The sequence below is a fragment of the Brachionichthys hirsutus genome, chromosome 9, assembly GCF_040956055.1.
Source record: "Brachionichthys hirsutus isolate HB-005 chromosome 9, CSIRO-AGI_Bhir_v1, whole genome shotgun sequence".
In the NCBI taxonomy this organism is placed as follows: Eukaryota; Metazoa; Chordata; class Actinopteri; order Lophiiformes; family Brachionichthyidae; genus Brachionichthys; species Brachionichthys hirsutus.
Window position 1 is genome coordinate 5700699 of NC_090905.1, and position 25215 is coordinate 5725913.

Below are 25215 nucleotides of genomic sequence, written 5' to 3' on the forward strand. Positions count from 1 at the left end.
GTGTCTTGAAGAGTCTTCTCAAAAAAATGATGTCTGAATTTCACAGCATGGCTGTTTTCTTTTTAAAGAGCAAGGGCCTTCGTAATCCGGACGCCTCAGTGTCCCTTGCGTCTTCTGTCGAAGTCGTACTGTTGACAAGATCACAGATAAAGATGAGCCTCTCAACTGTTGTTAACCTTGATGCGCTCACGGGCGACACGGTCTCGACCTGTAGAAATGACGTCAGTCTTTAAGACTAAATACGAATACTTTGTTTAGCAATAATTATTAATTACATTTCTCCACTCTCTGATAAACCTGACAATAAAAAAAAAGAAATTTATCAGCATCCAGCAGCCTTTTGCTCATGAATCAAAAGAATTGTGCTCCAGGGTTGTGAAGGTGACTGCATTTATATGACTGTGAATTTATCCCTCACAGAAAGGGGCATAGAAGGCACAGGGGAGGTCGAGGTAGGGGGTCTCAAATGAGGCGGATTATTTTTATTAACCCAAGCAAATCTTTGTAATTACGGGAGATTAAACACTCGAGATTTAGTAAGACATGTCGTGTAGAGGATGATGTTGAAGAATCAAAGGCCTTTTAGATAGCAGCGTTATCCTGTTAAAGTTTTGTTTTCTCCATGTGGATGCTTTGTGAAGAATTTCTTCAATTACCTGAGCAGTAATTATTGGGTCATGTTCATGCTAGGGCCCCTGCATGTGTGCATTTTATTTTAATAAATTAGCTTTTTTATGCAGTTTACATTTATATACACTAAACATTTAAGTTGTATAGATTGCTCGAACATCAGATTCGTGTTCATTATCTATAACTATTAACAAAAAAAATTGATTTTATGTGTAGAGTTGATAGAAACAATATTTGAATAATTTAAGTTATTATAGTGAGGTATTTACTATTAAGAAAAGCAAAGTTCTGTTAATGTTTTAAGGGCTATCATTATGCTATTCAACAATGTTAATACACAAATGTCCAAAATACATCTCCAAATTTGTAAAAATGTCTACTTAGTCATATAAAACAATATGCACAAATTGCATATTGAAAACATTCTGTATCTCCTTTTGGCATTTTAAGGCATTTGAGTCACACTTTCCAAGTATCACAAATCCAATGAACCAAATGGAAAATGATCAAGAACCATTATTTGCATGTTTCGTGACTTTTAATCTCTGAGATATGAATTTTTATTAACGCGCGCGCACACACACACGACCATCGTAATATGATATTTATATCAATAGGCCCAGCTATCTATGTGCTTTATTCTGTAATTTTCAGCCAGAGAATAAATTAAATGATAAGCAATTTGGTTTTTTAGAATATGACATGTCAAAAGTAAGGAGGGTACAATATTGTCTTTATAACAACAAGCTTTTGTACTGTCAGTAGTTGCATCACTTTAAATACAGGCGCGAACCATTAAACAAATAGGAACCAATAATGAAACTGCAATCAATTATAAAAGTTATCAGTTATTGTGCTTAATATACCAAGCTGTCGTATGTGAACACAATATTAAGTCTGCAACTGTAAATTAATGTTACAATTTCTAGAATCCTAGATCACTGATAAATTACAGATATGATTTTCTATTAGGTAGCACAGCAGCAACCCCAACAGTTCTTTTTATTATACAGCTTTGTTTAATGATGTTCAACATCCATGTAAAGCCAAACCAAAACATATGACAGTATTACATGATACTGCAATTCCTTCAATTGATTTTTGTCTTTTTCAGAAGATTTTGGTCACAAATGAGAAGCTATTGTAAGAGCAGGGCTGGAACACCACAGTGATCACAAATGTATACTGAGTAAAATTCATTTAACTAAAAGTGTGACATAAAGTGAGATTTATTTTGAATTGGGCACGACTGTTCTATTCTTCCTGTATATGTGTTTTTTGTCAATTACCCGTTTTAATTAAGTTATGCAGATACTTTAGACAAAGCATTAAATCAACATCTCACGACTGGGTGAACAACATGAAATGGATTATTTTTCTCGGACTGGATTGAACAGCCCATGTGACCAGGTCCAATTCACAGCTCATGCTTTGCATCCACATTGAATTTAAATAGTTTTTACTGCGCGCGTTTACAAAACGTCAATACTATAAAACCGAAACATCAAGGGAATCAAAATGTTGTCACACGTGGTACAATTTATCAACAGTGAGGCCTATTCTAAGAATCAGACCTGTCTCGTAGTCTTTTTAAAAAGTTGCACTGTAACTTTAAATATAGTGTTCCCGCCCACTTGGAGCGTCGTGTTGTCGCCGCTGGTTAGTACAGCGTTCTTATTGGCCGAGGACGCACGTCTGTCAAAGCAGGCTACGCGTTTGATTGGCGACAGAGTATTTGTCCTTCCCTGGTTCTCGCGGTACTGCTGTACGAAGATGGCGGCCGAACTGGTGGAAGCGATGGCAAGTAGAGCTCTGCTTGCTTTGGTTTAGTGGGAGACGGGCCTGGGTGGCGTATTTGAGATTGTATACTGTCGTGAGGGATTTGGGGGCTTTTCTGAACGTAGTATTTGTTTTACATTTTTACACACGTAGTGGTTTATATTCAGTACGAGACGAATTGTTTATGCGGCTAGCCCGCTTGACAGTGTTAACTAAGCAAGTGCGATTGTTAAGCTAGCATCACGCTGGCTCCAAGGGAACAGAACACGTACGCTGAGAACATAAAGCGCTCGGGGGGGCTTCTGATGCCATGTTTCCCTTGTGTTGGACTTTGATGTTATCGTCTACCTACAGTTGTCCATGTAAATTATGAAGCTGTGCACCTGTCAAAATGTCGAGTTCCCATGAATGAATACAAACAGCCCGGTCTTTAGAAAAGCCATCCCATTGCAGGCATCGTTGGTATTATTTAAATTAGGCTAAAGAAATGGCTATGTTGCTAATCTAATTGCTATATTTACGTTTGCTCATCTGAACTCCGTGAAGAGCCACTCTATTTTTGGGAATGTCATGTTGACATCATGCAAAAGTCTAACCCATCAGTGTCAGACAAAACTAAAGCACAGGAGACGTTTTAGATCTTTACAAACAAAATCTTCTTTTTAACACGAGTTATTCTGTGGTACCCTAATGTGTGTACTCTGTACTGCTGCCTGTTGAAAAGAGATATTATCCAGGCTGCATACTTTTTGTGTGTACCCTGTTTGTATTCATTCACTCATTGTAGATACTGAATACAAATAAAGGGCAAATAATCGAGAGGTGGACCAAATATGGACAGTTAAATATAATCATTATATGCTAAACCTCAAATTACCATTTTGTTGCAATGAATTAACCTCTACTTTGTGAATTTCTAAGCTTAACAGCTGTGCTTATTGTGGTTTGTCTTCAGTTCAAGGAGTTCAAATGGCATGATATTTAAAAGTGATTGTTTGGAAGTCGATTGTTCCACTGATGTGGCTGTTCCATTTACAGGTTTTCAGGGGGGTGTCATATCCTGTTGGATCTTGTTTTGGTTTACCATTGGTGATCTTTGTTTACTGCATTAAACTCGGGGTTTATGTGGCATTTATTTAGTACAATGAGTTGCAATGGTGCAATTTACTTGTATGTTTTAATCACTCCTGCAGATTCAGGTTTCTGAAATTTGCTTGTTATTACCAAAGTTTAAGGAAGTGATGAAAATGAAAAGTCAATAATTAAAGAATCAGGAGCAGTGTGACTTTATGCCAGGCCAATTGCAACGTGTAGCACTGCTATGTTATGCTAAATCCATCATATAAATTGAAGACCATTGTGTGCTGGCATATATTTTCCAATTTGGATCTCAGGTAGACAGTGACCCCCCCCCCCCAACACACATACGATGAAGCGCCTGAAATCAATCAAGGTGTGAATGGATTAAAAAAACACTCTAAAGTAGAGGAAAACCAAAGCTCAAGACTTTTTCTGTTTATGAAAAAAATAATCCCTATTCTGATGTTTGTTTGTTGTTTGGATTGCTTTATTTCCATATTTTTGTTTCTTCTTCCTTTTTAGAACATGGTCAAAAGTTTCCGGGTCTCAGACCTGCAAACGTTGCTGGCCTCAATGGGTCGCAGCAAGAGTGGGCTGAAACAGGACCTGGTGGGGCGTGCGCTGAGGCTCGTGCAGACCGAATACAGCCCGGAGCTTCTGAAGAATGTTCGGCAGCTCTACGAGTCGCGTTTCCCCAAAACCTCTGGCTGGCTCGCAGCACGGCGCCCAGAGGGCATCTCGGTTGCTTACTCGTCCCTCAGCTCCTCTCCAACTGCCACCTCTCAGGGCGCAGACTACCTCAATGGCATTTCCAAACAGATTTCCACCCCTGCTCCAGATGTTAAATTGGTGCCGCTTCCCTTCTACCAGACTTTGGAAACATTGTTGCCACCAACCGAGCTAAGTGAGTGTGCAGTTTGATGTTTGTGTCCATGTATTTGCAACAATTGCCGCATAGAAATGTGATGCATTTAAATTATTCAAGCACGGATTGGGCTGTTTTTATCACGGCTTTTCCCGCGTACTTGCAGTCGCCCACACGAGTGAGAAACTGCAGGACAGTCAATGCATATTTGAGTTAACCCCAGACCAAGCGGACCAGATCAGAAACGCAAGGTGAGAAAACTGAAAGCTCCTTCCACGTCTTCTTCAACATTAGATTAACATTCAAACGCTGTAACTAACGAGCGTTTGTGACCTTTTTAGCGAAATTCGTCCAGGAATGAGGTCAATCCAGGTGGTTCTTAGGTATGTACCGACTCGTTCTAATTGGGACTTGGCATATATATTTTATTTATCTTGTCCTTTTAACAGTGTGTATAGTATCTCATTCATTTATATGTAGTATTCTCAAGCATGATACTTACCTTTCCATCTTATGTACAACACTCTTGTAGAATCTGTTACACGGACTCCATTGGTATTCAGGAGGACCAGTATCCTCCCAATATTGCTGTGAAAGTCAACCAGTCCTACTGTCATGTGCCGGTGAGTTGCTTCACTTCAGAATACAAAAAGGACTGAAGCTGGACTGTTGTCAAAAGTGTTTGCAATATAGATTATAATTTTCTTTGTGATTATATGCATGTATGCGCAGCTAGTATCCTGAACCGGCATAAAACTAGGCCTTCTTTGCAAACATATTCTTGGCACTCTCACTCAGCTGAGGGTGTGAGGGACGATATAGAAAGGAGCATATCTGGTGGAGGGCAGCTAGGTGGTGGGAATATATTTTATATTGTATTGTGTAACTGTACCGTGGGCAGGATCGGCCAAAATTACAAACTGAGAAAACGTGAGTTGAGGGCTGTTAGTCCATGTGGACGTTTAATAACATTGAATTAAAGCCGTTGGCTAAATTTAAGAGGAGAGTCCTCGTTGGCTGGAAGGTATTCTATTAGACAAAGGTATCCCTGCTTACTGTGAAAAGGGAGAGACATTCTTTACAAAGCCTGAAACACTGGATCAGTCCTGCGCATTGTGTGGCACACAGAATAGCTCTGTCAGGCCCACAAGGCAGAATTCACACACTGGCTTATTTTTTTAGGCTTAAATAAATGTTCCAATTACCTGTTATCGTGTTCCCCATTTGTGAACCTTTTATTGTTCTGCTTGTGTTTGTTGATGTTTGTTCATTAGTTAATAAGAGAGTTAATATTGGCTGATGCCCGATTGCTGCAGCACACATGTTGGGATTTGAGGGAATGATGGCTTACGGCTAGTAGCCCTAACATTTAATCAGTAGCCGTAATGTCATTCATATCAACAATGCCTTTTGGCTAGTTAGTCAGTCGACGTTGAAGATATCTGCAATTCCTTTTATAGCTAGATATAATTTGTTTTCAGTTTTCAGATTCTTCATTGGGATGTCTAATATAATCAAATGCATGCTAGTGAAGGCTGTAATATTGACATGTTGCGTACGTTACGGAATAATTTAACCTTTCTGTGTTCCTACAGGGCTATTACCCCTCAAATAAGCCTGGTGTTGAACCCCGTCGTCCTTGTCGTCCCGTCAACATCACGCCCTGGTTGCATCTCTCGAATGCCACCAACAGAATCACCGTCACCTGGGGGAACTTTGGCAAGGTTAGGGGTCCCGTGTTGAAACTCATCATTTTTAGTGCACTCGACTACAAAAAGGAAGTTCCTCGGGGTAAAGAGCTGAGCCACGAGTCATCGGTTTGTTGCTCTGACCCAGATGAACAATTGGAGAGATGCTGAAAATGCTGCCAGTCTTGTTGAAACACTCATTTTGAGCTGCGAACCAGTTAGACGAGCATTATGAAAGCTTAAAGTCAACACAATTGTTACGTTTCCTTATGCTCTTAAATTGGTGTTGGCACAATTGCCAACTGTAAACCTGCATTTAAATTTCTATAACTAAAAAAAGCCTTATTCAAAACCCAAATGATAGACTTCAATGAATCTTCACGCGTACTTTTTATTGGCCCTTGATAAAGCTTGTTAAAGTTATTTCTAAGTAACTATGAGGTTCATTTTACGTGCGTACTGTTTGTGTTTTCAGCGCTACTCTGTGGCGGTCTACCTAGTGAGGGTGTTCACTGCAGCAGACCTCTTCAGCCAGCTCAAGCTCTGCTCGGTCGAGAGTGCAGAACGCTCTCGTGAACGCAGTAAGTCTCTCCATCCGTGGAGCTGAATGGGTTAAATTGTCACAGAGGTGGATTCATGAAAAGTTGGTATAGAAGAATATCAACTCTGGACAGTTCTCCTCCGGAGATCAAACTTGCTGCCACATTGCAAGACGGTTAGTTTAGTTTATTAAAGTGTGTCCACTGCCCTGCTGCGATTCGTTGCCCTAACTTTAGGTTACATTTCTGATTAGTAACTTTAGAATCTGAGGGGTGATGTTCGTTGAATATAAACGTGACATTAAAGTCCAATATTTCATTGACGTCATTCTTTTTTTTTTAATTATATTTTAATAGGACTGAATTGTGTTTTATTTTCTCTTTTCTCCCCCCCCCACCCCTCCTAGTCCAAGACAAACTACGATTTGACCCAGAGAGTGAAATTGCAACCACAGGCCTTCGGGTTTCTCTCATCTGTCCAGTGAGTACATTTTCACAATGACGACGGCTCCGTTCTTGCAGCGAAACCACTTGTCTGTTTGTTTTTCTACATCTCTACAAAAATGTGTTCAACTGTAGCGCATGCTTCCTTTTATCATCTTTCTTTCTTCTCCCGTTTCCCAGCTGGTGAAGATGCGCATCGGTGTGCCCTGTCGAGTTTTAACCTGTGCCCACCTTCAGTGTTTCGACGCCGTCTTCTTCCTGCAGATGAATGAGAAGAAGCCCACGTGGACTTGTCCTGTTTGTGACAAGCCTGCTCCCTTTGAGCTGCTCACCATCGATGGGTAAATACTCTGAATCGTGGCTTAGTTACTTCTGCAGAATGTTCCTTTTTGAAAAGAATCCAGCAATGTTAACGCTTGGTGGAATTTTACGCGTTTTTCCAGGATGCTTCTCGGTTTCTGAAGCATCCTCCTCTCCATCACTGTCTCTAAGGAGTCCAGCTTCACCCCCCCACCCCCCCACTAGAAACCACAGACTCATAGAACATCCTCGGCATCGTCCGGCTGATGTTGAAAGACCTGAGCCTCCCCAGGAAATGGCGGCGGCTCTGGCCTTTCTCATAAAGGGTGTTGGTGTTCCGAGCCCGAACGAAGTGCAGGACCAAAACTCTCTACCAGCATCTTTAGAGAGAGCACTTAACCTCATAATTAAATAAATAAGAAAGAAAAATGACTCAAAACAACTTAAAAACAGAGTTGAACTGAATTCAGTTCAGATCAGATTCCGTATTCTGTTCCTTTATTGTGTGGCGACTCTAACCAGCTTTTTGCTTTTCAGACTGCTATCGGAGATTTTGAAAGAAACGAGTGAGGACATTGAGGAGATTGAGTATTTAACTGACGGCTCCTGGCAACCCATCCGAGATGAGAAGGAGAGGGACAGGGAAAGGGAGCGCAGCAGCACGCCCGAGTATCCTGTTGTTGATATATGTAAGTGTCCGGTTAACATCTTTATGTCAATGTCGCATTTTTTTTTTTTTTTTTTTTTTTTAATCGGTTTTTAACACCCGCAGGCATTCCAGAAGTAAACGGACATTCGCCGGCCCACAGCAGCACTAGCCTGACGGCTAAGTCTGGCAGCAATTCCGCGGGGATGGCAGGAGTCACGGGAGGGACTGCTGTGGCCCCAGGAGGAGGCGCGGTGGTAGATCTGACTCTTGACTCCTCCTCTGAGGAGGAAGAAGGCGGGGCAAGAGGAGACAGCGAGGACACCGATGACAGCGACGAAAGTTCTGCCCCGAAGAGGGGTCGATACAACTACGATAAAGACCTGGTCACTGCCTACTGACGACACGGCTCTGTCCCCTCAAGGACCGACACGGACAGGCAGCGGGTTCGAGCGTTGAGGACAGGATCACAGTAATCGGTAGACGAGCCTCCATTACGCCCAAACATCAGAGCCTTTCTGCAGCTCTGGTTTATATCCAGACAAAACGACACGCGTAAACGGATACTGTGTGAATCTGCGATGGGGAGCGAGGAGGAGACCTCTTTGTTCTGAACATCTGTACCATCCTGCCTATACTGAAGAGAATGAATGGATCGACTATCTCGACGCCGCCCTTCCTCTTTCTCCAGACCATTCCCTGTCTAGAAATGCATCTGCTTGTATTTGACTCTGACCTGCAGGCTTGTTTTAGCCACGTTGAGCAGCAAAGGTTTTTTTTTTTTTCCTTGTGATGTTAACGGCGATTTTACAAATGGACGCTCCTCGGTAGTTTGTGGTAGAAGGTCGAGAACAGCTATTGGGGAAAAGAACATGAATCCTTTGTCAGACGAGACAGAAATATCTGGATTGTGATGCAAGATCTTTCGTTGTGTTGTTTTTTTTGTTGGGAGAATTAATTAAATGCTTGAAACGTTATTTTCAGGAATTTACCCTCTTAATTATGAAAGGGCAGAACACAACACTGGCCTCTGTGTGATGCTTTCCATTCTTATTTTGTCCTTTAGATAAGGAGAACCTACCTCAGTCATAAAAACTTAGCAGACTGACCAGAGACGAGTTTGAGGAAATAAGCAAAGGACAGATGAATTAGATTCTTGCTGAAGCCAATTTTACACTGGAGATTGTGTTTGTTTGTTCCATGCAGCTCTGTTCCCTCTGCAGCATCCGGGTCTTTGACGGCGAATTAGTTTGTGGAAAACCAGTCCGGAGCGTCGCCACTCTCTGGGGCGTTACTATGGTGATCTCGCCGTTTCATGATATCAGCGTCGCACGTGGAAGCAACACTTCAGAATCACTGAATGGCAGATGTATTTCACGAGTGCACTGGCAGGATGAGAGTTGGGTGCCTTTCCTTCGTTGTGTTGAAGGGAGCCCATTGTGTTTATGGCTAGCTGTGCTGGCCAGCAGAGGAAGCCCCCCCCCCCCCCCCCCCAGTCTGTTTGAGTCTTTCTTGTTTGTTATTTTCAGTAGTAGCAATGGGCACAGAAGCAGACAAAAGTGTGATCAAGCACAGTTATTGAATTCTAATGCTGTCACCCCCCCCCCCCCCCCCTCTCTCGTTTTGTTGGAAGTATCGTATTTAATTATTTCACAATCTCTTCGGTTGTTTTTATGAAGGCTGCTTGTTGATATTTGGCTGTAGTTCTGTACGAATTGGAGCTTTCAGTTGCAGAACGTTTGAAAGCTCTGCTGTGGTTCGAGTGTTGGGATGATTCTATGCGTTTTCTTTTCGTCTGAATGAATTCTGGGTCAAAGCACCATTCGGAGCACTTTTGCTGCAGCGGGTTCAACGTGTCTGACACAGCGAAACGTGACGAAGTGTCGATAAGTGCAGCCCCACCAAGCTCAAAGCCATCGATTGGGTTACAAATGGGTCCTGTCTGAAACGAGCGGAGCTGCTCCGACCAACAATTCCTCTCGGCTTCCTTTGTAGTATAAAGTCACGTCTGGAATAGGATTAGACTTTAATTGCTACATGCTGTGGGCTTGCAACTCGCATTGTGCTGCATCTGCACGAGTATCGTAAGTTTCGTGATTGCTGCTCTTCAGATGAGAATCCTTGGGCTACAGGAACGTGATCCGCATTCGCTCCACGATGAGAGAAGGTTGTTGCTTTGATGGTGGAGCCGTTACCACTTCCATTTCATGACGGGTTAAGTTTATATATTAAAGCCAATATTTATAAATATTACGAAAACATACCCCTGAATATTGTGATTGTTATACTCAACTATCCAAAAGTGTGAGACTCTGATGTTCAAATAACAAATCAGGGTCGTCGTCCCCGCTGTGATGTGTTTGGAGAAGAATATCTCATCGTCCCTTTGTGACTTTTCAATCGCAACAGAATTCCATTTTCTTTTCCCTCCCTCAGATGCAGAGAAATGAAATTCACATTCTGGGGGCCTCGCTGTTGTAAAATGCACCCTGATGGGGTTGAGTCGGATCTGGTCTTCCATTTCTCTCCTCGTTTTCACACTGAGAACAACATTTTGATAATCCACACAATCTCCTTGATTGCACTTTGCCTGTAAAACATCTGTCTGTCCCTGAAACAGATCTTTTCGGATTTTTTTTTATTTTTTTGTTTTAATTATATAGCAAAATGATGTAAAGAGTACTCTAATACCCGTCTGGAACTTGGCAGTCTGTAAGTAACGACTATACATATAAAAGTGACTTCATTTGTTGATAGATGTAGGGTATAGAATGTCATTATTTAAACAGATCCAAGTGTTTCTTGGCCTTCTGGTGGAAGATGAGCAGTGGGACCGGTTGCTTCTGTGGGACTGAGCCAGATGTGGTTGTTTAGCAACAGGGGCGAGTGAAGGGTCTGGTCTTTCTGTAGTTGCATTGGCTTTCTTCTCATAATGCATAAGGTAGCATGGGCAGAGGCTTACAATCCATAATGTAAATGTTTTTGGGTTTCTTTTTGTGTTGTTTTTTTATATGTTCATATTAAAAGTTAATAAAATTAAAATAATATTTTATTAAGCCGTGAATGGCCTCCAGTTGTTCCTGTAGGCAAATAGAAGACAGTTGAGGGCAGCGGGAGCTGAAGCGGATGCTACAGCTTTCTAGGAGGACTGGCTCAGGTGGAGATCATGTCCTCTAACAAAATTGCAGATCCGGGGGACACGTTTGTTGCCTGTTGAGGATAAAACTGTAAAATTTGAATACTCCCAATCTAACAGCTGTTATTGACGTGTGGAATTAATTAAAATCAGTTCTTAAAAAACATGGCTGCCATGGTTTTATTTTGGAAAATTACCAAATATGTGTAAAGTTTCTACACATGGTGTCTGTGTAGGTTCTAGTCCAGGTTGAGGTAAATCGCAAAGAGCAAAAAAGACGAAGCATCGACTGAACTTATTCACGTTTGGTTGAAGATGTTTCACCTCTCATCCAATTCAGAATTTAAATGTCTTTTTTAAAAAGTCACATTGACAACGCTGATGCCTGCAGCTATTCCACATCAGGGTGGAAATTCAGTCTGCAAAATAGTTCCTGTGGACTCTTCATGGGGTCGCCTATATTTCGGTAGTTCTGGAGACATTATGGCCTCCAACCCTTAATTACCGTGTAGAAGGGCTTATGGAATGTTTACAGGAAACCGAGGGCGAGACAGATGAGTGACATACAAGAAAGGCCGAGGCTATACTTATTTGTTGTAAAATATGGAAACTTATGGTAGAACTAAGCTAATATATAATGTGTAAACGATAGTCACGTGGTGAAAAATGTCCTTTTCAAGGATATGCCACCTTTCTTTTATGTACCGGTAATTTAAGGATACCTGTTGTAAACAATCTGTCCCTCTTCTCACCACTGGGTGGCGTAATGTGCTTTACACCTTACATTCATCCAAATAAAAAAGTAGCATGGTTGGATGAAAATATGTTGAAGCCAGATGTGTTCCAAAATTAAAGTCGACATTACCGGAGGCGTTATCATAACCCAACTACACACCTCTAATGTACCGAAATTATAGATTCAATTCATTTGGGATGGCGCCCGAGAGTCGAGGAGTCCTGAGATGACAGAAGTCGATGCACATAAATGGCGAAAAGTTCAAACAAGTACATTTCAATGATTTTCTAGGAGGGCGTTAGTTTTTGACAGGAAAGTGTGTTTAATGCTTTGAAGTGCCGTAAAGTGACTTCAAGAGAGGAAGATATATACTTTATTTCTATTATTTCTGAATGGTTCCAGGGAATTCTTTTCTCCATAAATGTAACATTCTGGAGGTTGTGCAGTTGCAAATGTTTGCCACATTTTAGAGCCCTGTTCTTAGGAATGCAAACCGTGCCAGGTTAAGCTACAACAATACAATTAAATCCATATATATATATATATATATATTACAGTCTCTCTCTCTGTTTGTCTTTCTAATATGCACAGGACTCCACTGTTCCAGCTCTGTCGATAATACAGCCGATATGATCATTCAAATGTCCCGCCACTCACACACCCTTCCTGGTTCATGCCAGGCATTTCTTCACATCACGTTTCGACTTGTACGGCTGACTGTCCTACTCTCGCGATAGTTGGGGAGCTGTCGTACTCTCGCGTTATTTTGGTTTCTTCACATTACTTATCCACTTACACGGCGGACTGTCGTACTCTCGCGTTATTTTGGGGAGCTCTCCTTGTGGGCGTCACACACGGGTCTGATGCTGCAGCTGCTGCTTCCTGTATTGAACAACCCGACAGCCATAGTCAAAGCTCATTTTGCTTCAGAGCCTTAAACCCCGAACTGAGACGCGGAGGAATCGTTGTTCGGAGGGGAAGCCAGGCGAGTCGGTTTCCCTGTATAGCTACCGAGAGGACCGTGACGGCCCGTTGTCTTGGGGAAAAAAACTGAGAAGCAGGGAGCCTCGCGTTTTGACTGAGACACGATTTCTTACAGTGGCTGATGCTAGCTAGCGAAGCTAGGCGGCTAGAGGCTAGCAGCAGCAGATAGATAACGTGGAGGAAGCAGAAAACGAGAAATGTGTTTACTTTAGATGTACCGGTAAACGAGGGGATTCACATATATTTAAAAAAAACTAAGGGATGACAGTGTTGACAAAAAATTCTTGTTGACATGTCATCGAAAGTGTTCTAACTTTGCTAACGTTTGCTAGCCAAGTTGTCACCGACCTAGAGCTGGTTGTGTTGCTTTTCTGGCTGAGTTTCGTGCAGGTTGGACTCTGCCGTTGCTTTAGGAGCCTCGTAGCTCACTGCAGGTTAGTGCATCATTCGAGAAACTCGTTTTGGGGTAGTGATCGAAATGCCTGCCAAAAAGAAACCCGTTCCCCTGAACATAAAGCCCATTGGGGAAGGACAGCCCACCTGCAACATCATTGATTCTGCAACTGAGTGAGTAGCCAAACTATAAATGACTCTACGTAGAACCCCCATTTAAATCTAGTTGCTGCATGTTCCTGTAGCCCCCCTCTCTGTGCTAAGCTAAATGTCTATTAACCACAGAGCCAACCTCGAGGCCTTGCAAAAGAAGCTGGGTGAGCTGGACCTGGATGAACAACAGAGGAAACGACTGGAAGCCTTTCTTACCCAGAAAGCTCAGGTTGGGGAGCTGAAGGATGAAGATTTTGAGCCTATATGCGAGTTGGGTGCCGGGAATGGAGGAGTGGTCAACAAGGTCCGCCACAAGCCATCGAGTTTGGTCATGGCTCGCAAGGTGAAGATGATTATTTGAGATGTTTGTGGTGAAGTCTGGCTTCTAGATGAATATGTTGTCATTTAAGATTGAGTAATGTCCAGTGGGTCTGGTGTTTGTTTTTGTTTACTAAAACTACCTCTGCACAGAACCACGCCGGCTTGCTTCTGTGGAGAGAAACATCCTGGATGATTTCCCAAATTGTATACGCCTAAAGCAAACAAAATAAACTGCTTAATCGAGGATCATTTTGTAAATTAAAATGATTTTGATACTGAGTCAACGTTTACCTTAGACTGGGGGCCTTGCTAAACGGAACTAAAGCCTTAACAAATTCCCTCCTATTTTATGGATTTACCTAGAACCAAACTATGTAGATTTTCTATTGTACATCAATAACGTATAATCTGTGTATCTTAATATATTGGTTGGGATCTTCGCGCTCATCTCAGATGTTGTGTTTTGCAATCAGGTTACACTTATTTACCTTTAAAGTTATACAGACGGCTGCACCAACTCAAGACGTGTGCAGACTTGCAGACGATTTCTATGTCACTTTACAGAGGAGTGATTGATGACTGGACCAGCCCTGAATCAGGTTAGGTATGCAGCTTGTGGCATACGTCACCATGGTGATGAACCCTGGTAGGAAATGTCACAACACAGGCCAATCAGGATGAACCACAGGTCATCTCAAATAACCACAAATGCTTTTAAATGTTGAATCTGTAAAGTGTCTATAGATTGTCAATCAAATGGAAAAATATTGTGTTTATGTCATGTTGAGATCTGAAGTACGTCTGATTTTCAGCGCAGCCATTTATGGTCTTGTTTTTTCATCCCTCAGTTGATTCACCTTGAAATCAAGCCTGCAATCAGAAACCAGATTATCCGAGAGCTGCAGGTGCTGCACGAATGCAACTCCCCCTACATTGTGGGCTTCTATGGGGCCTTTTATAGCGATGGGGAGATCAGCATCTGTATGGAACACATGGTGAGAGACAACGATCATTTGTTGTGCTTCTATCCAGTTAATGTGTTTGTTTTGTTAGCCGGGAAATGGAGCGTTGGATTTTAACGTTGCAGTTTGTGTCTGTCTATAGGATGGAGGATCTTTGGACCAAGTTCTGAAAGAAGCTCGAAAAATCCCAGAAGAAATCCTGGGCAAAGTTAGCATAGCGGTAAGTAGCGCTTAAGTTCTCTTTACAATCTTTACTGCTGGGATGGTTGATGTACTTTGGTACACAAATATGTTTTTCCACATGACTTGACATAAATAATCTAGTTCTTATGCATCTATAGAGACTCGAGTCTGAAATTTAAATGTTTGTTACTTTATCTTTTCTTAAATGACCCCCCCCCCCCCCCCCCCTTCTGGTTTACAGGTATTGAGAGGATTAGCCTACCTGCGGGAGAAACACCAGATCATGCACAGAGGTAAGGAATGTTGCTTTAAATTCTTCTCAATTTTTCTCCATATGCCCTGCATAATATCTTGCACGTGATTTACCTCAAGGTATTATTTTTGGAGTATCATAAGTAGCTAATCCCAAGACAGAAGTTTTCCGTAGCATGCCAAGAGGAACCATGTGCGTGTTAGGAAACATACTGGTGAAGGCAGCGGTCGGGCAGTACAGCACGGGACTGTTGTGTGAGCTCAGGCAGTAATCGCAGCCTCGTATTGTCATTATGCAGCGACCACTCCCTCAGTCTAGCTCCCACTCTTACCTTTTTCTCACTCCTCACAGGCTGGCATGGATAGATAAATTGCAGGGCTCCGTTTTGCCTGATTTATTTTTGCATTAATGATCAGGAAATGTGGAGGAGCAGGTTCTTCCTTTTGTGTTGGACGCAGCGCCGCAGACAAAGCTGAGGGTGGCGCTATCCGTACCTCTGTGATTCTCGGGCCCGACTAATCCTGGTCGAGACATTTCGTCTCTTAAATCGGGAGACTCAAGATACTGACTCAGAAAGTCAGTGTGGTTAGGAAGACGAATGGTTTTCTCTCTCGGGACAGGAATTTGTTTTCAAATGTTGATAGCCACAGCAGCCGTGGTCTTATTTCAGTTTTATTTGTGATGACGGCGAGCTGTACCTAATTATCGGTGGTGAGCTGTCGAGTATGAGGAGTCTCACGTTAAACATAACGCACTTCTGTCCATGTCTCCTCTGCCACATAGACGTCAAGCCCTCCAACATCCTGGTGAACTCTCGTGGGGAGATCAAGCTGTGTGACTTCGGTGTGAGCGGCCAGCTCATCGATTCCATGGCCAACTCCTTCGTTGGAACACGCTCCTACATGTCGGTGAGTCAGCGCTCTCTGCTCGCGCCCTCACCCCTTTTCCTCTGGCCCCGTCCCCACTTTCCCTCCCCTCTTTTCTCACATTGCTCTTGTTAACTGGCCCTACCTTCCCTTCCTCTGGCCATCCTTCACTTCCCTGCCAAGAACCGAGAGCTGTGCTCAGGAAAGGGCTCTTTGGCAAACAAGCAGGGCTGCTGTGTTCCCTCGTCCTCGTCCTTCTTTCCCTTCGCTTTAAGACACCTGGTGGGTTTAGTGTTTAAGCTGCTTGCCTCTCCCATCCTTTTTCCGTCACTTCCTAACAGGGCACCGCTGCAACAGAGATACTTACCTTACCTTAAGTCTCAAGACGCTCCTGTGCTTGCTCGCCGTGCAGCACTCGGAAGCTAATCCTCACCTCCTGCCAAACCGTCCCATCCTGTCCTTGCTTCCTCCTTGCCATGAAGCCCCCTCCTCTTCTTTCACTGCGATTATCCTCTCCTCCATTTCCCATATATTCCCCACCCATCCCTCTGCCCACCGCTCTCTCCTGCTTGGCATCTTTGTCCCTCCTGCTCCCTCTGACGTAAATTATGTGTTCCTCAACAGCCGGAGAGACTGCAGGGCACTCACTACTCTGTTCAGTCTGACGTATGGAGTATGGGCCTGTCTCTGGTGGAGCTGGCGATTGGCCGCTACCCCATCCCCCCACCAGACCCCAAAGAATTGGAAGGTATCTTCGGACGGGCTGTTTTGGACGGAGCCGAGGGAGAGCCTCATATTAACTTGCAGAGGCCCAGACCACCAGGCAGGCCCATCAGTGGTAGGCAATACTAAAACACTGATAAATGTAGACAGCGCTGCGTCCCCCCAGCGTGGGACACGTTCAGTTTTTTTCTGAGATGGACAGACTTCAAACTGTCCTCTTATATACTTCCCTGCAGGACATGTAGACAGTAGACCTGCCATGGCTATCTTTGAACTTTTGGACTACATTGTGAATGAGGTCAGAGAAAGTGGCGATTTGTACATGTCTTAATAAACACCACACGCAAACGCATACAAAACTAATTCCCTTCTTAACCTTTTGTGCTTCCTTCGTCCTCAGCCGCCTCCTAAGCTGCCACTCGGGGTCTTTACCAATGACTTCCAGGATTTTGTGACAAAATGGTGAGAATCAAAACCTAATGAGATTTCATATGGTTTAAAGCAAAAAAAAAAGAAAATGATACACGGGTAACGTGGAGCATTGAGATCTTTCCTCCTCTTGTATTGCATATCATGTGTCATGAATTTATTTATTGAAAGGTAGTGGCCTGAAGGGAAGTCATCAATGGGTGCAGCCCAAATTACCTCTAGAAAGAAATAACTGTATGGACCAACAACCAACCGGAAGTAGACCAGTAATTCATCAAGCGCGATGAGAATGCATCCTGCCCTGATGTAAAACCTTCCCTCATCGCTATCTTTACTTTTGTTGAACAAATCTGTCCTGTATTAGTCCAAGTGTTGTAATTATTCCGACACATAACAGGACGAATGGAAATCTGCTCAAACGTAACAGTGCCGAGTGCATCACCTTCCCGTAGCAAACGAATGATGAACTTGTGGCTTCATCTGGTTTTCGGGCTAGGTGGCTACAAAGTGAGATCTGAGATTGTTGCCGGTAACTTAAACCTTGATCGACAGCAGTTATTAAAGTCATCTCGTCTGTGACCGTTTGTGTCTGCAGTTTGATCAAAAACCCAGCTGAGAGAGCAGATCTGAAAAAGCTGATGGTGGGTACTTAAGAGTTTTTTTTAATTTATTTATCAATAATGTTTCAATAATTACAGATGATTGTGGTTTTTTTCTTTTTCTTCTAGAGTCATACATTCATCAAACGTTCGGAAGTGGAGGAAGTGGATTTTGCTGGCTGGTTGTGCAAAACCATGAACCTCAACCAGCCCAGCACTCCCACGCGTGGCGCTGAGTGAAAGCCCCTTACTGCCCTGGCATTCCTTTGGGTCTTGCTTGCATACACATAAATAGACAGCACTTAAACATACACACACACACACACATCATCACACATTGGCACTTTTTTCATCTTGCTCTTGGGTAAAAATATGTTTGGCTTCCCCCTCATTTTTTTTTTCTTACCAGCAGCAGTGCCCTTTGAGTCGTTATACTGTAAAACCACAAGTTTCACCATAGAAGTGTCAAAAGGAGACGCGGATCACTTTTCCACAATACTACAGAAGATGTAAAGCACTGAAGGGCTGCAGTGTGTCAGATGAATTGGCATCAGTTAACAACCTCCTTTTGTATACTGTATCTTTATTGTGGCAACATATGGAACTGTATTTTAATAAACCACCTACTGTAAAGAATTCCAAACAGAGAAATCCAATCATATGATCCAGTTGCAAAAATCTAAATTCCTTTTGCTCGGAGCGAAAGCAGGTTGATTTAATATCGCCTTGTTATACTTATCCAAAATAAGTTATCAGTAGGGGAGACCGTGACCTTCCTCCAATAAATTCATCAAATATCTCAGAGTTAGTGAATAAACTTGGTTTGTGAACAGTGTCACAAACCAAAGAGGGTACTCATGACTACTTAAAGTTTCTCAATGATTTATCAAAAAAAATGTTTTTTGCATGTATTTGCATACAAAAAAAAATGTTTTTTTTTTTGTATGCAAATACATGCAACGGTATATCAATTTACTCTGAATGTGTTCTCTTTTATTCAGTGATTTACACTTCGTCATGTTGACGTACCCTCGACATCCATCACAACATCCCACTCTGTCCCTCTCACATTGGGGGAGGCATGTGCGGTGGAGGCCTAATGCGTCAGAATGGCATCGAGAAAATAATGGGCATAATGTATTCATGGGATATCGCATGGTTTATTGTCTTTCTAATGCTGCGTGTGTTTCGTTTCCCAAGATCATGGTGGGGATGATTTAGCTGGCATTTTTAACAAAAGCTTGAGTCTCTACAATGCTCATGGAATTTCATGCCGACTAATTAGATTTTTGTTTCTCCTTGTAGTTGGTCTGTTCTTTCCCTTTTGAAATGTATTTGGTTATATTTTCACTGTACTGCTACATGTGGCGCTCCAAGCTTCTTCTTGGGACACAAACCATCCTGGAGTTGTGCTTTTGGGAAACACTTGCATTGAAATGTAGTTAAAATGTTTGCTCTTTGGTTTGCCCAGTTGACTGAACATTTAACCCAGGTCTGTGTTGGTCACATGGTGGTGGTGTTACTCGCTCGCCTGCCGTCTTGCTGGATCACTCGTATCTTCTCTGCTTATGGCTGAAGTTTATTATTCCCCAAAATGTGTGTCCGTTCAGAGCAAAATGAATACCGGAATACTATTTTGCAGTCTTAATATATCAGTTTTGATTTATGTGAATGACAAGGGAGAAGAGTCATTTTATTATAATATAAAAATGTGTTGGATATGGTTATAATGTATAAAAAGACTGAAATAAAAATTATTTGTGAATGTACGGCCAGTGTTGAGTACGTGTTTCTGGCAGGCATTGATACACTAGTATTAGTTATTCATGTCTAAGTTTAAAAAGAATGTGTTGGTCAACAATTGAAAATGTATTACTCTATTAATTAATAGCAATAGATTGAGAGATGGCGCGTTAAGTCCACTTCTTGTACCTCAATGCTTAAGATAATAGATTATTTTTGTGAAAGTGCGATACATTATAAATAAAAAGCAAACCTTAATAGTATGTTAAGGGCATTTAACTGGCTTAAACATTTTACAATTGTTGAGCAAAATAAAATGAATGGTCTAACGGGGTATTTTATTGGTGGGTGCTCCAGCTGGGACTTGGATTTATTACTAGCATTTCCACACTTACTCCAGGACGGATTATGTATTAATGGGCCTTTTTGTATATTTATATAAACTTTTCTCAATGAGGATTTCCAACCCAGCAAAGACAGCATCGTAATGTTGAGCAAACACGCAGGTACTCCTTTCTGATTGGCTCGCGCAGTTGCTGGCCTCTGAGTGCACGCAGCTGTGCGCTAAATCGATTAAGATTTCTAATTTACATTAAGATGACGACACATATTTTTTAAATATGAATGAGGACTTGCATGCGAATGTTTTCTCATGTCAATGGTGAGTGCTCCTTAAAATATTTATTTTTGAATTAATTTCATTTAAAAAAAGTGTTTTAAATGAGTGCTATTATTCAGCTATAATGGTTAGGCAACTTATCTTAAGATAACGTCTTACTGGTTTGCTAATAATGAATGAAACGGTAAAAACTGTGGAGCATTACAAACAGAAGAGGAGGAGAAATTGCACCGTGTCAATTAATTAATGTGTCAGAGGCTTAAAGTCATAACCGAGATAGGAGGTGATCTGGCCAGGCCTTTTCTTCCTGACACCATGGCTCGAGTTGAGTTCGGGCCTGCAGCCGCCTTCCTCATTGTTTGCAGCTGATAATTGTTAGATTGGTCAGCAGGTGCGTTTCAGAAACAATAGAGCTCACACTGGTACTTACTGGACATGAAGAGGATGGAGAATGTAGGGCTAATGGGGACAGGACTAAAACATATAATTGTCTCTACTGAATGCGGGACAAGGACAGAAATGCCTGTTGGACGTCTTCTCTGGTGTAACCAGAATAAAACGTGGTCAAATCCAAATAAGGAACTTTATGGGACAGCAGAGTTGCTGTCAGAACACCAAGAAGATGGAGGATCGGTCGCTTTCCGAGCATTTTCAACTGCCTTTATTGTTCAATTTAATCACATCATTATTCTGATAGTAATTATTTACTACAGCTTTTATCATTGGGGTCTGGAGTTGGAATAGACAATTGTATATGGAGTATCAATAAGCCTTAACTTTGACTTTGGATGATTGGGACAAAACCGGAATGGGGGAAACAACGTATGTAAATATAATGTACTGATTTTTAATACCAGGCTTCAAAACACCTGCATCTCCTTCACATGTCACTGAAAATTATACACAAGCGATTATGCTAGAAAAACAAAAGTTTTTTCAGAAGTATGACTTTATGGACCAAAAAAAAAATACTTTAACACATTTTGTGCTCCATTTCGTTCTGTAGCAAAATAGCTGTTCTCTACTCGGTGAGGGGGTGTACAGGTGGGTGGATCGGCCCAATGTCAAGTGTAATATCTGTGTGTTTATGCATGGGAACATTTTCCACACTGGAAGGGATACCTTTTTTTTCACTCAGTAATCTATTTTTCTGATGCCTCACCTGTTGGAGATTGGCAGGTATTGTGTAGAGAAACCTGGCGCAGACGGAAATTGTATCAAGGGGGTTGCTGGCAGCCCCTACTGTGTGTGCTGGAATGTGCCAAGGCTTGCTTTTGGGGTGGGACACCATGACCTCAGGCAATAGGGTGTGACTCAGCTCACATTGAAAAGGAAAGTAGCACTGAAAGATCAGGTAGGTGAACATTAATGGGATTTGCAACTAATTTAAATGCCCAGTGCTCGAAATGACAGCTGGCAATTCAGTGTGAAACCCCAGAGTGGGCAGGCAAGGGTTAATGATTCGTGTCATCTCCGGTTGTATGACTTTGACAACAGCTCTACACCTTTAGGTGCAAATCGATGTCCTCTTTACTTTTGCTTCACAGGAGGAGGCGGGAGAGATGGCTGAGGGGGGGCATGCTGTTTCTTTAAGAGAGAGGGAGAGACAGTGTTGGTGAGAGAGAGAGAGGGAGAGAGAGAGAGAGAGAGAGAGAGAAAGGGAGGGACCTCTTTGCCCTCCAGAAACCAGGAAGGGAATTGAGTTGATCTGCTGCTGCTTGGTTAGCGCATACGGGGCTTTAAGCTGCACAACAGTGAGAGGGAGAGGAGGAGAGGCCGGGGCTGAGCTAACCCACCACAAGCTTCACCACGGCCATCGCAGGTGAGCTAAAGACACCCTGCAGCCCCCCCGCTGGTTGCCCCGGGCCTGTCGACCAGAGGGGAGCAGGGCAGAGGAGGAGAGGAGAGGAGAGGAGAGGAGAGAGGGAGGAATGAGGGAGGGGGGGGGGTCGGCCGGAGAATAAGGAGGTGGGTCGCAGAGAGTAGTCCCTAATCAAGGTTCCTGTTTTTTAAATCCTCTTTAAGTACTTCCTCTGTTTTGCTGTTTACCCCTGGGAGTCTTGAGATAAAGTTTATAGGATGTGTTCAAGCCATTAACTTTTCTGGGGCAGGTGGAAGCACTTAGAGAAGGAGGAGGAGGAGGTGGAGGAAGGGGAGGAAGGGGATGGGGAATCTCGGGAGAGGGTGGGAGATACTGAGCAAATGGAAGAAGGAACCAAAAATAATTTTAGTAGACCAGGTGTAAGCGATGACGACAACTTTTGGGGACAGCGGCGGTTGGCGTGAACGGTACGGAGCAAGTCCTACGCTGCGTTGCGTAGAGCACGCAGTGGTGGCAATAAACTGGAATATGAATAAGTCGTAATTTAGGTAAGGACTTTCAGGTGTGTTGGAAATGTCACTAGAAAGAGAGCTGATGAAAGAACCCACCATTGATGTTTTGTCACTGCTCTGACACGGCTCTGGTCTGCGCTCTAATACCTGGCAGCCCACTAGCAACACACTGTAGTGTATAATTCAGCCCCGACTGCTTACGTTAGAGCAGGCTTGGAGATAGAGGGGGCGGTGAGGGCAGAGGGAGATGGGACTCGTAGTCCTCGGCAGTCTGCGGCGAAGCAGGTTGAATGGGGATTTGGAACTCTTTATCCCAGAGTGCCTTGCCCTTGGCCATCCAGGAACGGGAACAGCCACCAGCCTATCCTGACGAGGAGGTGTGGAGAGTGAGCAGCTGTCAAACCAATGAGAGCAGGCGATGCAGAGCCCAGCCGTGGGCTGAAAACAGAGGGGGGGGGGGGGGGGGTAGGTGTCTGTTTGTGTGGGATCAGGCGAGGGCTTGCTTGTATGACTAGGGCCACTCGCAAGTTTCCTGTCTGGTAAAGCTCTAGCCCTGCCCAGGGACGGAGGCAGCAGAGCTGACCGACAGGCAGGGGGGGGGGGCAGATAGAAACATTGTCTGCCTATTCGGTAAGCACTGCAAAGACATTCACATACACAGAGAAGAAGAAGAAGAAGAAATAAATACCAAAGCATGCTGTTAGAGGAGGAATGGGGTTTGATGAAGTTTAGAGTTCTTGACCCACTTGCAGATAAGAGAGAGAATAGCAAATGGGTCAGTGGTGATTGTAAGGTGCTGCACAGAATGTTGGCCGGAGAAATAGTTTCTGTCATAAAGTTCTCACCCGCAGCAGTCATGCTCTTAATGCTTTCTTCATGGTTTTTCTTTGCCCTTATGCTATTAGTAGGATGGTGAAAAGATGAAGAATGACGCACACCCCTTAGTGCTGGCAGTTCTGACGTTGGCAGAATGGCCATGTTGATGGCGGCGAGAGCGCCGGTGGAGTGTCTAGTAATAGTTTGGTTGAGAAACGTTGAAAACTCGATTTCACTCGTGAAACAAGCCGTCTAAATGATTAAAAACTGAAGCTGTGGTAACTCGTGCTCTGGTGAGAGCTTGTGTACTATCTCAATGATTTGAGATTTTTCAGATACTCACCATGGTCAATCTCATGACAGTTTTTTTTTCTCCCATTACACCCCCCCCCCCCCTTCCTCACCAGTATCTTGTGAGAAAATAAATAAGAGACACACAAAAAACAGATCCTCTGTCATGTCCTCTGACTCGTGGCGCATGGTTTGAAGATTAAACAGAAACCCTGACTACTTCGCCCGATAACCAGATCTATATTTCTTTGGCTTCGCGTACTTGTCGAACCCGTTTTTTAAACATGCGGGCATTGAGAGGGTTGAGGAGGCAAAAGCAAATGAAGACGCCCAAATGCTGGGAAAGGGCTTGGAATGCTTCTGTGAAGACGACGGCAAACGAGTTCGATGGCGTTTTTCTTTTTCAGTTAAATGCCACAGAAAATAATTAGTTGCATGTTTCGCTCTGGGTCACTTCCTAGGGAGTACTACACAAGAAAGGTATAGTTAGATGAAGTAAATTCCGTTTGGAGGTTAAACTAGGACACCAAATGTGTGCTTGTGTGCGTCTGTGTTACCAACAATAGACTCCAGGCGAATTGCAGGGGACTTCAGTGGCTGTGGGCAGGGCCAAGACACCACCCATCAATTTGGCGGTGAGGCTGAATACAGTTGATATTCCTGTATGTTTGTGCCTGCACCACTTTGGTCTGAAACTAGCAGGTTGTGAGAGACTGAGAAGACGGTTTGCGTGATAATGCTGTTGCATTTTGAGGCAGTGTTGACTGTAGGGAGTGTAATACACTTGTAATAGCCGAGTTTTGTTTTTGTGTTCGGACCATGTTGATACGGTGGAATCCAGATAATTGTGTTTATTCTACTTTTTTTTTTTATCAATATGTTTGTTTGCTTCGGTTTAAACACCGTTTAAAATCGTTTAACGCTTCCTTGGTGAATACGGCTTCACGCCTCCGTAATGTTAGGCTCTCCTGGTCCGCTACGCTGTATAACGCAGCGCCCATCCTGGCTAGGCAGACAGACAGACAGACAGACAGACCCCTCTCTGTTGTTTCTCCTGTTGTTGTGCTGACGTCTAGGGGGGAGTAAATGGGCTACTTCTGTTCTGTTGTGGGACATTTGTTACGGAGAGGCCGACTCAACCTGATCAAATTAGACTGAGCGAGGAAGAGGCTGGGATGTTTTCAGAGTGGCGTCTTGAATTGTCACACTTTTGGACTTTGAGGTTGTTTTCTCTTTTACTTTGACTCTGGATCGTGTAAAGCCAGCAGACTCTTATTGTCAGTCGAATTCTGCTATTGAATACTGCGATACAGAAATATTTCAGTACAGCCATAACAGAATGTCCTTTTAATCAAACAGAAAGGCCAGCTGATCAAAAAAGGGGATATGGGACCAATCTGTCTGCTGATTTAGTGAATTGGTTTGGGGATGAAATGGGATAGAAGATGGGTGCGTTGCATTATAGGACAGGGGAAATACCGGAGGGTGGGTGGGTCACTGCTCTGCCTCCTCAGCAGTGAAAAGGGGAAGCGGGTGATGTGGTGGGTACTGTGTACAGAGACCGAGATGGAGCAATGATGAGGGGAAGAGAGAGAGAGTCAAACAGTAGGGACAGAAAGAGCGAGCAAGCAGCGAGCTGGTCATCTGATAACAGAGCGGGTTCTGTTACACACTCGCCACAGACTCGCAAGAACTCCGTCCCT

At 43.2% G+C, this 25215-nt stretch overlaps 2 protein-coding genes across 2 annotated transcripts; both read left to right on the top strand.

The window, feature by feature from the left end:
- Positions 1-4011: 4011 nt before the first annotated feature.
- pias4a (protein inhibitor of activated STAT, 4a) lies at positions 4012-9072 on the top strand. Its single transcript, XM_068743401.1, has 10 exons — positions 4012-4393; positions 4521-4605; positions 4696-4737; positions 4887-4977; positions 5950-6078; positions 6518-6623; positions 6989-7062; positions 7206-7366; positions 7863-8014; positions 8098-9072. The coding sequence occupies exons 1-10, from the start codon at positions 4015-4017 to the stop codon at positions 8370-8372; spliced, it is 1494 nt and encodes a 497-aa protein (XP_068599502.1). The 5' UTR covers positions 4012-4014; the 3' UTR covers positions 8373-9072.
- Positions 9073-13229: 4157 nt separating this feature from the next.
- Positions 13230-19478, top strand: map2k2a (mitogen-activated protein kinase kinase 2a). Its single transcript, XM_068743064.1, has 11 exons — positions 13230-13394; positions 13506-13716; positions 14543-14689; positions 14799-14876; positions 15081-15132; positions 15876-16000; positions 16583-16796; positions 16918-16979; positions 17082-17143; positions 17706-17751; positions 17839-19478. Exons 1-11 carry the CDS (start codon positions 13306-13308, stop codon positions 17947-17949), a joined length of 1197 nt encoding a protein of 398 aa, XP_068599165.1. The 5' UTR covers positions 13230-13305; the 3' UTR covers positions 17950-19478.
- The last annotated feature ends 5737 nt before the right edge of the window (positions 19479-25215 follow it).

Coding starts and splice junctions, on each gene's coding strand:
- pias4a (XM_068743401.1), top strand. CDS start 4,015: ATGGTCAAAAGTTTCCGGGTCTCAGACCTGCAAACGTTGCTGGCCTCA. Junction 7,367..7,862: donor GAGCTGCTCACCATCGATGG/GTAAATACTCTG, acceptor TTTGCTTTTCAG/ACTGCTATCGGAGATTTTGA. Junction 8,015..8,097: donor GTATCCTGTTGTTGATATAT/GTAAGTGTCCGG, acceptor TAACACCCGCAG/GCATTCCAGAAGTAAACGGA.
- map2k2a (XM_068743064.1), top strand. CDS start 13,306: ATGCCTGCCAAAAAGAAACCCGTTCCCCTGAACATAAAGCCCATTGGG. Junction 16,001..16,582: donor GAACACGCTCCTACATGTCG/GTGAGTCAGCGC, acceptor GTTCCTCAACAG/CCGGAGAGACTGCAGGGCAC. Junction 16,980..17,081: donor TGGACTACATTGTGAATGAG/GTCAGAGAAAGT, acceptor CTTCGTCCTCAG/CCGCCTCCTAAGCTGCCACT.